General features: G+C 41.8%; 1 protein-coding gene across 1 annotated transcript in view; it reads right to left on the reverse strand.

Moving 5' to 3' along the window:
• Positions 1 to 5046: 5046 nt before the first annotated feature.
• Positions 5047 to 13499, reverse strand: part of ADGRG6 (adhesion G protein-coupled receptor G6) — a 491599-nt gene continuing 483146 nt past the window's right edge. Inside the window, 1 exon segment of the mRNA XM_030198502.1 lies at positions 5047 to 7832. Within this exon segment, the coding sequence (XP_030054362.1) occupies positions 7657 to 7832 (176 nt within the window). The 3' untranslated portion in view covers positions 5047 to 7656.

Here is a 13499-nt window from a genome sequence, read left to right on the forward strand (position 1 = left end):
TGACCACAGACCACAAGAATCTCCTATACCTCCAGGAGGCCCAGAGGCTCAATCCTCGTCAGGCTCGGTGGTCCCCCTTCTTTTCTTGTTTTGATTTCAAGGTGGTCTTTCACCCAGCCTAAAAGAACAGATGAGGAAACACCCTCTCTTGATCTTTCAAGCCAATGACGAAAGTCCTGATTGGCAGCCTATCCTGGACTCAGCCAAAATTATGGCCTCTGTCTGGCTACCAGTACCCCTGGGCATTAGACTCTGTTAAAAACTGAATTTCATTTAAAGAGTATGGGGAATTTGAAAAGGCATCTTCCTGTGTGTTACTTAACTGTGTTTTATGTTCAGAAATATCCTATATAATAAAACGCACCTCCAATGTTCTGAAGCCGAGAAAGTGAAGCCTTGAAGCATTTGTGCGCTCTGTAAGGCTCCATATCCTGAATTGACGACACGTAGTTCCGGGTACGTCACCCGCAGCACTGACCAACCGCACGACAGCAGGATGAGGCCCCACCCCTGCCGCAACACCACGCCCCCCAGGTCGCCGCTGCTCACCCCTCCACCCCACCCCCGAGGTCACCACCGCTCCCCCCTCCCAAACTTTCAAGGCTTCACTTTCTCGGCTTCAGAATGTTGGAGGTGCGTTTTAGTATATAGGATATGCTCGCTGCTTTTCTGTAGCACATGGGGGGAATTTAATATATGTTAAAGTGGAGGAGTGGCTGGAGGGGGGGGGCAGCGGTGATAGGACAATCACTGGGTGTCTGGAGGGAGGCAGGGGAGAGAAGAGAATCGCTAGGTGGCTGGAGGGGGGCAGGGGACACAGGAGAATCGCTGGGTGGCTGGAGGGGGGCAGGGGAGATAGGACAATTGCTGGCTGGCTGGAGGGGGAGCAGGGGAGACAGGAGAATCGCTGGATGGCTGGAGGGGGGGCAGGGGAGACAGGAGATTCGCTGGGTGGCTGGAGGGGGAGCAGAGGACAGAGGAGACTCGCTGGGTCGCTGGAGGGGGGCAGGGGACAGAGGAGACTCGCTGGGTGGCTAGGGGAACAGGGGAGAGAAGAGCATCAGTGGGTGGCTGGAGGGGGGCAAGGGAAAAAGTAGAATCACTGGGTGGCTGGAGGGGGAGCAGGGGAAAGAGAAGAATCGCTGGGTGGCTGGAGGGAGACAGAGGAGACACACTCGCACCCAGCAGTCTCACTCTCTCTCTGTCACACACACACACTCGCATATTCACTCTTTCTCTCTCACACACAGTCAATCTCACACATACTCTCTCAAAATACACATTCCGAGGAAAACCTTGCTAGCGCCCGTTTCATTTGTGTCAGAAACGGGCCTGTTTTACTAGTTCTTTTATAAAACTGCTTGGATAAAATGCACGTAAACATATGTACAGGCAGCTGGTATGCATACAAGCTTATTAAACTGAGTGGGAATTTCCCAGAGGAGGACTTGAGGAAGGGTTAGTGTTTATGGACATAGTTTTATAAAATATGCATATGTGAATTTTTTTTTTGTTACATTTGTAACACACACTTTCCCACTCATGGCAGGCTCAATGTGGCAGGCAATGGAGGGTTAAGTGACTTGCCCAGAGTCACAAGGAGCTGCCTGTGCCGGGACTTGAACTCAGTTCCTCAGGACCAAAGTCCACCACCCTAACCACTAGGCCAATTGTAGGTATAAATATGTGTGGATACTTTCTAAAAGGTCATTTTTAAAAGGGGTATATTGACATGCATTAGCTTCCCTTAGAAAACTGGTATAACGTATGTTTAAAATAAATACCTTTATTAGAGTGGACACAAAAGATTGGTACAGCGAAAGCAAGATACATAACCATTCTTACAGAAGCACTAATGTGTCTGAAACAGCTAAGCCACTCAATTTTAATATAACAACCCCAGACTGCTAACCCTCTCCCTCCCCCCCCCCCCCCATTGCCCAAGCCCCACCCCTCCCAGGAGGAGCATTACATGTTCAGGAGCCTGCTATAAGCCCTTGGAGGCAAAGTAGACCAAAAGTTCTCCCAGATACACTGAAACTGAAGACCTGTGGGAAAGCTAATTCTTGAATCGCCATCTGCTCCATAAGCAGCTGAATCAACATATAGCTCCACTATGACTGTGCCCTGAGAGGCTGGACTGACAGCCACGCCAACAGAACTGTCTTTTTAGCCATTAACATGGACCGATGCAAAAAACCCCGCATGCCACACGAGACTGGTGATTCAATGTGATATTTCCCACACAAAACTGTCGGGTTCAAATGTGATTTACGCAACCACATGACTGCGATCTTAGCAAACTACTGTTTCCAAGAAGAATGAACAACCGGACAAGTCCAGAAAAAGTGTCCCACAGAAGCCCTGGCACCGGAGCACTTGGGGCATATATTCCCACTGGTAAAGCCCACAAGATGCACTCATTTAGTTGAAATAAATGCAGAGCAAATTTATATTGAAACTCCCAGTGGGGGGACACTGCAGACCAATACCCAAGACAAAGACCCGCAGCAATGTACCTGAGGTATCACAGTGTAAGTCCAGGGACCAAGTCTTGGACAGCTTGTTAAAATCCACTTCCTCTGAGGTGTCTTGGAGGTAATTATAATGGAAAGGCAGCGGGACCTTCACCTGAGTTCCCATAGTGTATGCCGTGGACAGTCTCTTGGACATCCTCACTTAAGTCTTGCCAGGGCAAGCTGTTCACGTAATGTTTAACTTGAATATATCCAAATTGATCCCACTCCTGTAACTGAAACTCAAGTTGTAGCTCCTCCGTCACCACATGCAACAGGAAACAAAATCCCCTCTGCTCCCACTGCTTAAAACAGCATTGACCATTCTGGGGGGAAAACCCACATTCCCACGGATAGAGAGGTAGGTTGTCACTGTACTAGAAAAGTAGTGCTGGCAACATACCCACCGCCAGACCACTTTCCCGGTCAACAATTTCAGCTTAGCGGAAATTGGGTGGCGGAGCAGGTGGGGGGAAGAGGGGTTGGTGGTTGGGAGGCTAGGATAGGGGAGGGCAGACTTATACGGTCTGTACCAGAGCCGGTGATGGGAGACGGGACTGGTGCTGGGCAGACTTATACGGTCTGTGCCCTGAAAAAGACAGGTACAAATTCAAGATATGAGTTTATCTTGGGCAGACTAGATGGACCATGCAGGTCTTTTTTCTGCCGTCATCTACTATGTTACTATGTTAAAAGCGCTGAAGGCACCAGTGCTTGCAAAGGCAAATAACTGCTAATATGAACAGGATGAAGCAAGCCCAGTTCCAAATTGGTGACTGTAAAATAGTGAGAGCCTCGATAGCAGTCCTGAATACAGTGCACCCCACAGGCAACAGTCAGATAGCGAATATTTAACAAACCCATCCCCCCCTTGTTGCACAGGCATCTGCAAGACAGAAATTGGCAAATGTGCCCATTTACCCAGCCACAAATACTGCTGCAAACACCTGTGCATGGACAGTTCATCCCTCCGGGCAAGATAAGGAGGTAACATTTGAAACAAATGTAATATACGGGGTACCAAAATCATATTAAATAAATGTATCCACCCTAATACTGTCAAGAGATAGGCCTTCCACACTGACAGCTTGGATGGGACCTCTTGAAATAAAGGCTGCCAATTTAACCCATATAGAGTAGCCATATCAGCTGGGAGCCACACCCCTAGATACTTTATGGCATCATCAACCCAAGATAGTGGAAATCCCTCCCCCCCCCCCCCCCCCCCCCCCCCGCCACCCCAGGCTGCATCGGAAGACTACTGGACCTTGTCAAATTCAGCACAAGCCCTGAGAGTTTTCCAAACTGGGTGATATGAGTTATAATTTATAGTATGTGCGTATCTGTTGAAACAAGCTAGGTGGTCTATAAGGGCAATTCTATTATCTAGGTCAGTGGTTCTCAACCCAGTCCTCAGGGCACACCCAGCCAATCGGGTTTTCAGGATATCCACAAGGAATATGCACGAGACAAATTTGCATACACATGTGGTGGTATATCCTAAAAACCCGACTAGCTGAGTGTGCCTTGAGGACTGGGCTGAGAACTACTGATCCAGGTGCCCGCATGTACATGTGTTATGTGTGTAAATTTTTAGAATAATAACACTTATGTGCATATGTTCGCATATACCTATGTAAATGCTTGCAGGGTTCTTAGGCGCTACTCTTGAATAGCACATATTTTCAAGGGCAATGGGTGGTGGGACATAGGCGAGGCTGCCACTTACATGGGTGACTTACACAATACTTTAAGTTACACGTGTTCCTGCTGCATTTCGGCACCAGCATTTACACTAGCTCTACAACTGGCACCTATGATACTGGGTTATGCTCGGATGCTGTAACAGAATCTGGACAAACACTCCTACTGCCTTCTATATAGGCAGCCTAGGGGTGCCTATATAGAAGTCCCCACTTATAAATTGCCTCCTAAGAACCTATGTGCCTTTGATAAGATTAACTTTCTAAAAAGTAGGCACAGGCATTCATATCTTCTCTGAGGCAGGTGCAAATGGTCCATTTGAGATATTTAAATGTTTTATAACATACATGCATATATGGAAACTCTGCCCTAGCACCATTCAATCTCCTCCCTCAGGAAAGCCTGCATGTATACTGTGCACTAGTACATGCTGGGCACTGGTAGCATGTAATTTTATACATGCATATATTTGGACAACTTTAAAGTGCCTAATTCTGGGAGTAAAAATCTACTGTTCTATGTGAGCAAGTAAGTTATAATAAAATGCTGCACTTTATTCCCTTGACAACTTTTGTAGCCAATTTTCTTCAAGTGGGTGAAAGTTTAAAATACAGTAAAATGTTTCACAAATAGGTCAGAAAATGCTTCAGTGACCCTTGAGTACTTTCTCTTCTTGGCATAGGGTCTAAATGGGGTCAGCCATCACATATCCCATGATCCTGGGGCAGGAAATATCTTCAAGGGCCCACCTCTGTGGAAACTCACATCACTTCTAGATGCATTCCCAGGCATATCAAGAATGAAAATAATCAGTCAGATATAGCTGTTAAAATAAAAGTCGATTTTACTGATGAATTATTCAGTCTCACAACCAACAGAAAACAGGCATATACAGATCAATATATGACCTCCAAACATGGTCCAGACATAAAATCATCAGGTACAGAAAATTGGAATACATCCAGCATCTCCTGGAATCCTCAATACATCTTCATTCTCTATGGAAATATCCTCTCGTCAATTATCCACAGCAGCCAGCATCAAGGTACCTAGAGAACTGACTGCTCCTACCTTGGTTTATAGCCAGCATTTAGTTAGCCACCCTCCTCTTCTTCAACCACACTCTTTCTTGTGGTTCCTTAAACCAGTGCTCTAAGTTTTGCAATAAAGCAACTTCAATATCAAAATAAAACACGCTTCCTTCATGTGGACCTCCTCTCTACAGCCCTATGCCACCATGGTCCTTGGGACACACTCTCCAGAGGCCAGGCTCTCCCCCTGGGCTCCATCACTCAGCAGGAAGAGTAGAAAGAAAAGGGAACCAACTTCTCCCACATAGTGGGCTTTATCCATTACCCTCCTCTAGTGACACCTGCCCTTAGATACTGTAATTAATACATGTATCTCCCATTACAAATAAGGTATTGCCAGAGGTTGTGGAGCCACTGAAGATATTTTAGTAAGGGTGAATTTCTTGAATCCCTTACACTTGGAACATGCCTATGACAGACAAACTTCTCAAATCTCCCACCCTTCCTCTTCAGCCTTTCCCCACTATCTCCCATACTACAAGAGGACTAAGCATGGTGGAGTTAAAAGAAAAAAAAAATAAGGTTGACATATTTAACACAAATAAATAAATATATACAAAGGAGCTCCCACGTCAACAAGAGACATAGCTGCAAGTATAACATTTCAAGGCAAGGCAGTGGAAAGCATGAAGAATCAAGGGGCATCTAAACAACAAAGACGGCTTTAGACTCTACTACATGGTAGTAAAAGAAAAGAAAAAGATGACCAATATTCTCACCTTAGCAAAATATACATCTAAGGCTGTCTTTTCAACAAGCTGAATGTTAGGCTGCGGCAGTACCCTACCTGCCTCTTCAAAGCAAATAACATTACACATGATGGCAGATGAGGACTGGTTGATCATCGCAGCCAGTCAGCCTGGTTGTTTCCATCTATATTAGTGTAGCTGAGGATATATCTCAGCTGTCAGCTCACACATGTACATTTTCAAAGCGCTTGCTTTTTTAAAACATTTCTTTCCATATGCCACTTGTTATATCTTACAGGTATATCTAGCAGGAATCTCACAGTAAAGCTTTTAGCTGAATGACAATGTCTTTAATATTTCAGAGTGCTGGAAGCCATTTTGGTCTTGGAAGAGGGACCTATGAGGTCTTGAAAGCTTGTGTACAAAATCATCATTTTTGTTGGGTCAATAAAAGGTGTCACAACCTACTAAGACGCTAGTATCTATAGTATAGAAGACAGGTGTACTGGGTTATGTATACATCTTGTAAATATTCTAGTTAAAAATTCCACCCACATCCTTGCCTTTATAAAGACAGACTGTAAGATAAGCTGCTGATCTGTCAGAGGAAAGAAGTTTCTGAGTTTAAAATGCATCTAGATGGTGCCTTCATACTGAATTAGAAAAAAACATTCTCCTACCTATGAGCAGAGATCCAAGTTCTCGTCACGCATGACTACTCTACTTTCATGACATCACAGCAGTAACTGGAGACTTGCAAATGAGCTGATACAACATTCCTCTTGAAGAAGAGTATCATGGCTAAATATCACTTTTGAAGTAACAGCAACTGACTGTGACCATTGGGAATATCATTGAAACTCTAGGGGTACTCATTACAGTGAGATAATCACTTGGCTCCACGTTGAACAGAAGAGTTGAAAAACCAAGGCTAACTCATTTGTTCCTTATGAACCAAAGTTAGGTAATTACTTTAACCTATCACATGTCTTGTACTCTCTGGCATTGTATAATGTAGACATGAGAAACCTTCAGAGAGAAACAATACACATTTTTTGGTTTCATTGTGCATTACATTTCCTCTGTACAGTTTTTCTTGAAAAGTCGTTTCTTTTCTACTGTTTTCTCCTTCTTTACATAGACACAGGATTCTGGGACACAGGTGAGAATGCACTGGCACTAAGTACACTGGAAACCCATACACTTGTTTAATGAGGAAGATAACCCTAATGAAGCACAAATGAGTGATAAATCATTTTCTGACCCAGTTTTGTTATTCCCCATACTTTCTGACAGATGCCAGCTTACTTTATAGACTGTTTTTAATGTTTTTTCTTATTAACTGTTGTCTTTGAAATAGCTTCTACAAAGCTTTGAAAGCACGTTAGTAAACCTGGTTTAACATTGTCAACAAGGCACGAGGTGAACTGGCACAAAATTAAGATTTGGTATAAAACTAGCTTCAATAAACTAGCCCCATGCTAAAAGTTCTTATGAAAAATAAACCATCCCACATAAGGACACAGTCATCTGGTGGCAAAGATGCACAAAATCATTCTGTGCTATGGTACAATTTTTAACGTCCCTTTATCCTCAGCTGGGATGTTCTTCTGGTCCTGAGGCCTGCTTGTTAGCATCTCAGAATGGGAACCACAGTTAGAACTTTGTGCTGTGGCTGAAGGTGTCAGACATGATGATGTTTTTATAGAAGTTGTCAGAATGTGCAGAACAATACCCCTTAACCTTGTCAATGACCTGATGAACAGGGATGATGGATGTCTGCTCTTCATCGGTTGGGATAAATTTCTTTGACTTGTCAGCAAAAATACTACCTGGGAAAGAGAAAAGAAACACACAATCAATAAGGTCTGATATTTAGAACCACCCAAGTGTGTATATATGGTTATAGGGGCCATTTTAGAATGACTTTTCCATATGTAAAGTCTGTTTCACATGGAGGAGAAACACCTGCATTCATTTATACCAGCTAATTTGTGCTGCTATCTTCTCTGAGATAAGATATGAGCAAATTTTGGAAAATTCAAAAGTATGTGCATAATTTTTACTTAACCTTTTTTTTACTTATTTGTAAAACTTGATATACTGCAATGTCACAGAGTATCAAAGCAGTTTACAACATTCCATGTTAAATCCAAATACTATTGCAACTCTATCCCCTAGAAACACCTCCCCATACAGCAGGTAAATGTACCAGTAGAATGGCACTATGCAAGTACTTTTATCTACACATTATTTTACCCACAGAAATACTTTGAACCTTACCTTTTCAGTGACCTCACTCACGTTAACTCTGAACTCATGTGCTACCATAATTGGGAACACCGAGTTTCTCATATGCAATACTACTACTACTACAGAGATGAGCACCCAGACGTCAGCTTAAGTCAGGGGCTCTCAACACAGTCTTTGGGACACACTCAGCTAGTCAGGTTTTCAGGATTCCTACAATGAATATACACGAGATAAAACTGCCATGTGCTACCTCCACTGTATGCACATCTTTCGCATGCATGTTCCATTGTGGGAATCCTGACAACTTGACTAGAGGCCATAGGTAAGCACCTAGATGCTACTTTATAAAGACAAGTAGATGCTTATGTTTGTAAAATAATAGTGTATGTGGCAAAAAATGCACTTTGAATGTAGGCGTGATCACTTAAGCTGCTCGATTGCTGGTGTAAATGAAGACACATATATTAAGGCACAGTATTTCATAATCTATGTGTATATCCTAACTTTGCCCACACTCAGTCCAAGCTCGAGTCCTGTGCCTCCCCCTCCCCCACCAGCAAAGCAGGTGCTATCATATCAAGGCACACACTTTTACGCCACTCTATATTTTATAGGAGGTCAACTGCACGGGCATGTGGCCACATACACATAGGAATGACTTTATAAATTACCTCCTTAGCTAGGCAGTATATTTTAGGTTTACAGTAGCTGAATCTCGAAGTTATATGTGTACCTACTGGTGGTCATCGTTTTCATGTATATTCAGCACCACTGCTTATTGTTTAGTGGGGCTTAATATGTATATATTTTTTTAAAGCCATGGCCAGAGTTTATAAGTTATGGTGACTACAGTTGCAAAAATTAGATTTCTCAAACAATATTGCCTTTTCTAATTATGTTAACATCTGTATATTATAACAGTGAGATTACAGAATAGACAATTAATACAGCTTTATTCACAAAAAGCAGAGAATGATAATCCTTTTAAGAATGTGAAAACATATAATGAAGAACAGCGACCAATTACATAACCCAAGCTTTAGAAAACTTTCAGGTTCTGGTGTCCTATAGCACATTTACTCACTAGCCAATGGTTTTATGTTCCATGGATTTTAATTCATTACAACCGATTAGTTTTCAAAATGAATTATTTCCTACTAGAAAAAACATTACAGCACAAATTCACAAGATATTAATGAGCTTGGATCATACTATCATTTAAAAAATACTGGTGTCAAATATTTTAGCATGACCCATGAACAATTTCTATCATTCATATTATTATGAAATAAAAAAGGCAAAATTATTTGCTTATATATAAACTTACGTGAGAATCTTGGGGGGGGGGGGAGTTATCAATGTACATTAAAAAGCAGGCTTTTACCCCACCTTGATTTACCACGGGAGTCAGCTACCTGCGGGACTTTCAATACCGCAGGTTGTGGAATCCCGTGACAAAGGACTAATGCTGCTTGCGAGCCACCTTGCAAACAGCATTAGTCCATCAGCCCTGGAACATCAGGCCACCAACCTATGGCCTTATGCTTCTGGGTCATCTCTTAAAGGGAACAGCAACTTGAAAAAATTGTGGTCTCCTGCGCCCTCCCACAAGAAATCCCTTGCTGCAGCACCCTCCAATTAAGTTCCCACCAAAAGTGCTCCCTAACCAGCCCCTAAAGGTCCCCTAAAGTGTGATGCCCAAAACTGGGCCCCCAAGCCCTCCCCCTAAGAAGGCTCCCACCACCTGTATATTAAAAATTCCCTGGGATCTAGTGGGCAGACAGGAGCGATCCCCAGTCACTCCTACCCTTGTTTGCACCAGGATCCAAAATGGCACCAAGAGCCCTTAGTACTACTAACAGAGGTCATGTTCTGAGACAACCACTAGGGATTGCTGGCACTATTTTGGATCCTGGCACAAGCAAGGGGCTTTCTTTTAAGGGGGAGAGCATACAGGAGACTACAGTTGTTTCAAGTTGCTGGCCCCGTTAAGAGACAGCTTGAAAGCACTGGGACATAGCTTGGTGTTCCAATGCTCCCAGGCGGTAAATAACTCCAGCCTTTAGCTGGGATAATTTTACAGGCTAAACCGTGACTTGTGATATGCATCTGGTGCACCAATAGAAACACAGAGAACAAGCCTTTGCATCAAAAGAACAAAAAACAGCCGCAAAGGTGACGAGCAAAACATCCAGAACAAATGGTGCGGTATAAACTCTTTATTGGTTGATAATAAGGACTCAACACATTTCGTTTTCGGGCACTAGGCCTTCCTCAGGAATCTAAAAACAAGAAGGATAGACATACAATAAACCAAATATATGAAAAATATATTTAAAATGTTAAGGCTTTATCTATTAAGTTTATTGTCTTCAAAGTCTCATTTTTTTAATCTCGAAGCTTTTTTAGCATTTTGATATGGTATCTCTTTCTGAACATTTTATGCTCATTATGTAGCAATATTTATGTATGTTTATTGGATTATGAATGGTTTATCGTTTTTTATATATTTTTATATATATTTTTCATGTATTTGGTTTTCTGTATGTCTATCCTTTTTGTTTTTAGATTTCTGAGGAAGGCCTAGTGGCCGAAACACGATTTGTGTTGAGTCCTTTTTACCAACCAATAAAGAGTTTAAGCATCTGGTGCACACCACAAGCAGCAGTATAGTATTTACATAGTAATGAGCTGCTTTATATGCATTTACATGTTTTGCATCTCATTACTACGTAATGCAGGATGACTTATTTAACACTGCATTAGGGAACTGCACCCACCGTTGGAGGCCACCGACTTCCATTTTTTGCTTCTTAACGTAGCTTGATAACCTCCCCCTTGGTAATATTCAAAGAGGTGTTCACCAACTAACCCTGTTTTTGGTTAATGGGTTCTGTCCACATAATATTGGGTTATTTTAAAGAATATTTTAAAGAATACTTAAAACCAATAGCTAGGAGTTTTAATCAACTTCTGGCCAGAGGACACGTCACCCTGTAGAAACAAAAATCTCATAGTACAGCCTTTGGGCAAATGCTTTCTCACACGATCCCTTCCACAAATATACCATGAATTACTTTACCTAATAAATAATATGAGTTTTGACATTAAACTACAATTGTTTTTAAAAAAAATTTTAATTTATATTTTTTTTCACTTTTTCCCCTAATATTTTGACATACTTCTATGGCATATTTTCTAGAAGGGGTCAATTTCTCAAACTCCCCATGCAGAACACAGCCAGAATTACAAGCACATCTGGTTTGTTGGAATCAGAGCAGTGCAAATCAATGCCTCAAGGAGATGTAAAGTGAGAAATAAGCAGAGCTTCTGATCAGCTGTAATCCTCTGTAATCCTCGTATGACTCCATGCAACAGCGTGTACCCCCTGAGCACCCTTGTTGAAAGGTCATGCATTCAGCAAAAATGATGAACATGTTACCTGGAAGGTTCCACCTCTGCTTAGGGAATGCTCTTAGAAGATATTATCTATACCATAAACATATGAATGTCTAGGTCAATTCTAGAGAGCAACAACCAGAATAAAAATAACAACCGAGACATGCACTTATTATGCTATGCACCCTATCCAGTAATCAGATAGGCAGTAGGTAGAGCAAGTTCCTGCAAGTGCATACACCATGAATCTTCAATTTTGACTGACAGATTAATGCACTTGTACAGCACTCTTTATTTCCTCGATACATATTACTGGATAGGTCTTTAGGAGGTAAAGAAAATCAGTTCTTCTCAGTTAATTCATACTACAAAATGTACAAGATACATTAGGAATAATTTATAAAGTGTTTTCTATACAATATCCCCCAAATTCTATATATGGTGCTTTAAGTTGTAAGCACTAATTTGGCCGCATGGCCAAACTGTGTGCACAACTTAATTAACAAACCAATCAGCGCCAATAATTGGTACTGAACCAATTAGGGGCACTAATTGGCTTTAATTAGAATTAATGCGCACAACTTTCTAGGCGTATTCTATAATACGGTGCGTGTAAATTCTAATGCATACAGTTGAAAAGGGGGCATGGCCTTGGGTGTGGAATGGGCGGGTTGTGGGCATTTCAAATAAGTGTGCGCACTGTTATAGAACACACCCGATCTACGCCCTACTTAGGCGTAGGTATTTAGGCCTGGTTTTAGGTGGCCTAAATGGGTGTGCTTAAATTTTAGACGCAAGAATGGTGCTAACCACGTGGCTTTACAATGCCGATTTTTAAGGTGCCATATATAGAATTTCCCCCTATGTCAATATGTTTTACACATGGAAATGGCTGCTCTATATTTGCATAGGTGTGTACGTGGATAGAGTACAGGAGCTGAGAAAAATACATGCATTTTTACACAGGACTGTATGTAAGTGTTCCTGAGACAGCATTTGGACAGAGGTATGCATGCACTCCATAAAACGTGTGCATTTGTAAACATTACACTCGAATAGACAGTTTGAGCTCTACTAGGGATTTCATAAAGGCACACACAGGCATATGTTGCCTTTATAAAATATAAACAAACTAACCTTCCACCAACAACACAAAAAACTAAATGAAAAGAATTGAGTTGTGGGAAGGTTGGTTTTGTTTGTATTGAGCCTACTTCCTCTTAAGTTGTTTAAATACTGCAGTATTGTAGGCATAGTGCGAGCCTTTATAAAACCGGCATCCTTTTGGCAATTTTCATAAGAAACCTGTTATAAAATTACCCCCCACATGTAATTAAAATCATTAATGAGAACAACTCAATTTAAATGAGCCAGAAGTTCTGTATAGAAGAAAGGTCACAGGGAATATAAATGCTTGCAATGTGATGGCAGTTGGGGCTCCTTTGGGCTTCCAGGTCATTCGTAATTCGGACATTATGTTTACATGGTTCTTTAAAATATCTGGTGAATATCTAGTTATTATGGAGATATTACACAATGAGTCAGATTTACTAAGGTTCTTCCCATTCGGTGTCTTTGTGGAGAAATCAGTAAAACAGGCCTAAGATGTTAGCGATCAGGAATGATATAGAAAACTGTAGCATCATTCATGTCTAAATCACATGGTAAAAACTAAGAATTAGATAGGTGACACCTTTAGCTATGTCATATTGAGGACTTAAATAACTCAGGGCCCTGTTTACTAAGCCAAGCTATAGGCGTGCTACCGTTTTTAGAACGCACTAATGCTAAAGTCACTCATAGGAATATATGGGTGTCTATAGTGTTAGCATATGCCTAGTTTTAAG

Source organism: Microcaecilia unicolor, chromosome 3 (assembly GCF_901765095.1).
Source record: "Microcaecilia unicolor chromosome 3, aMicUni1.1, whole genome shotgun sequence".
Classification (NCBI taxonomy): domain Eukaryota; kingdom Metazoa; phylum Chordata; class Amphibia; order Gymnophiona; family Siphonopidae; genus Microcaecilia; species Microcaecilia unicolor.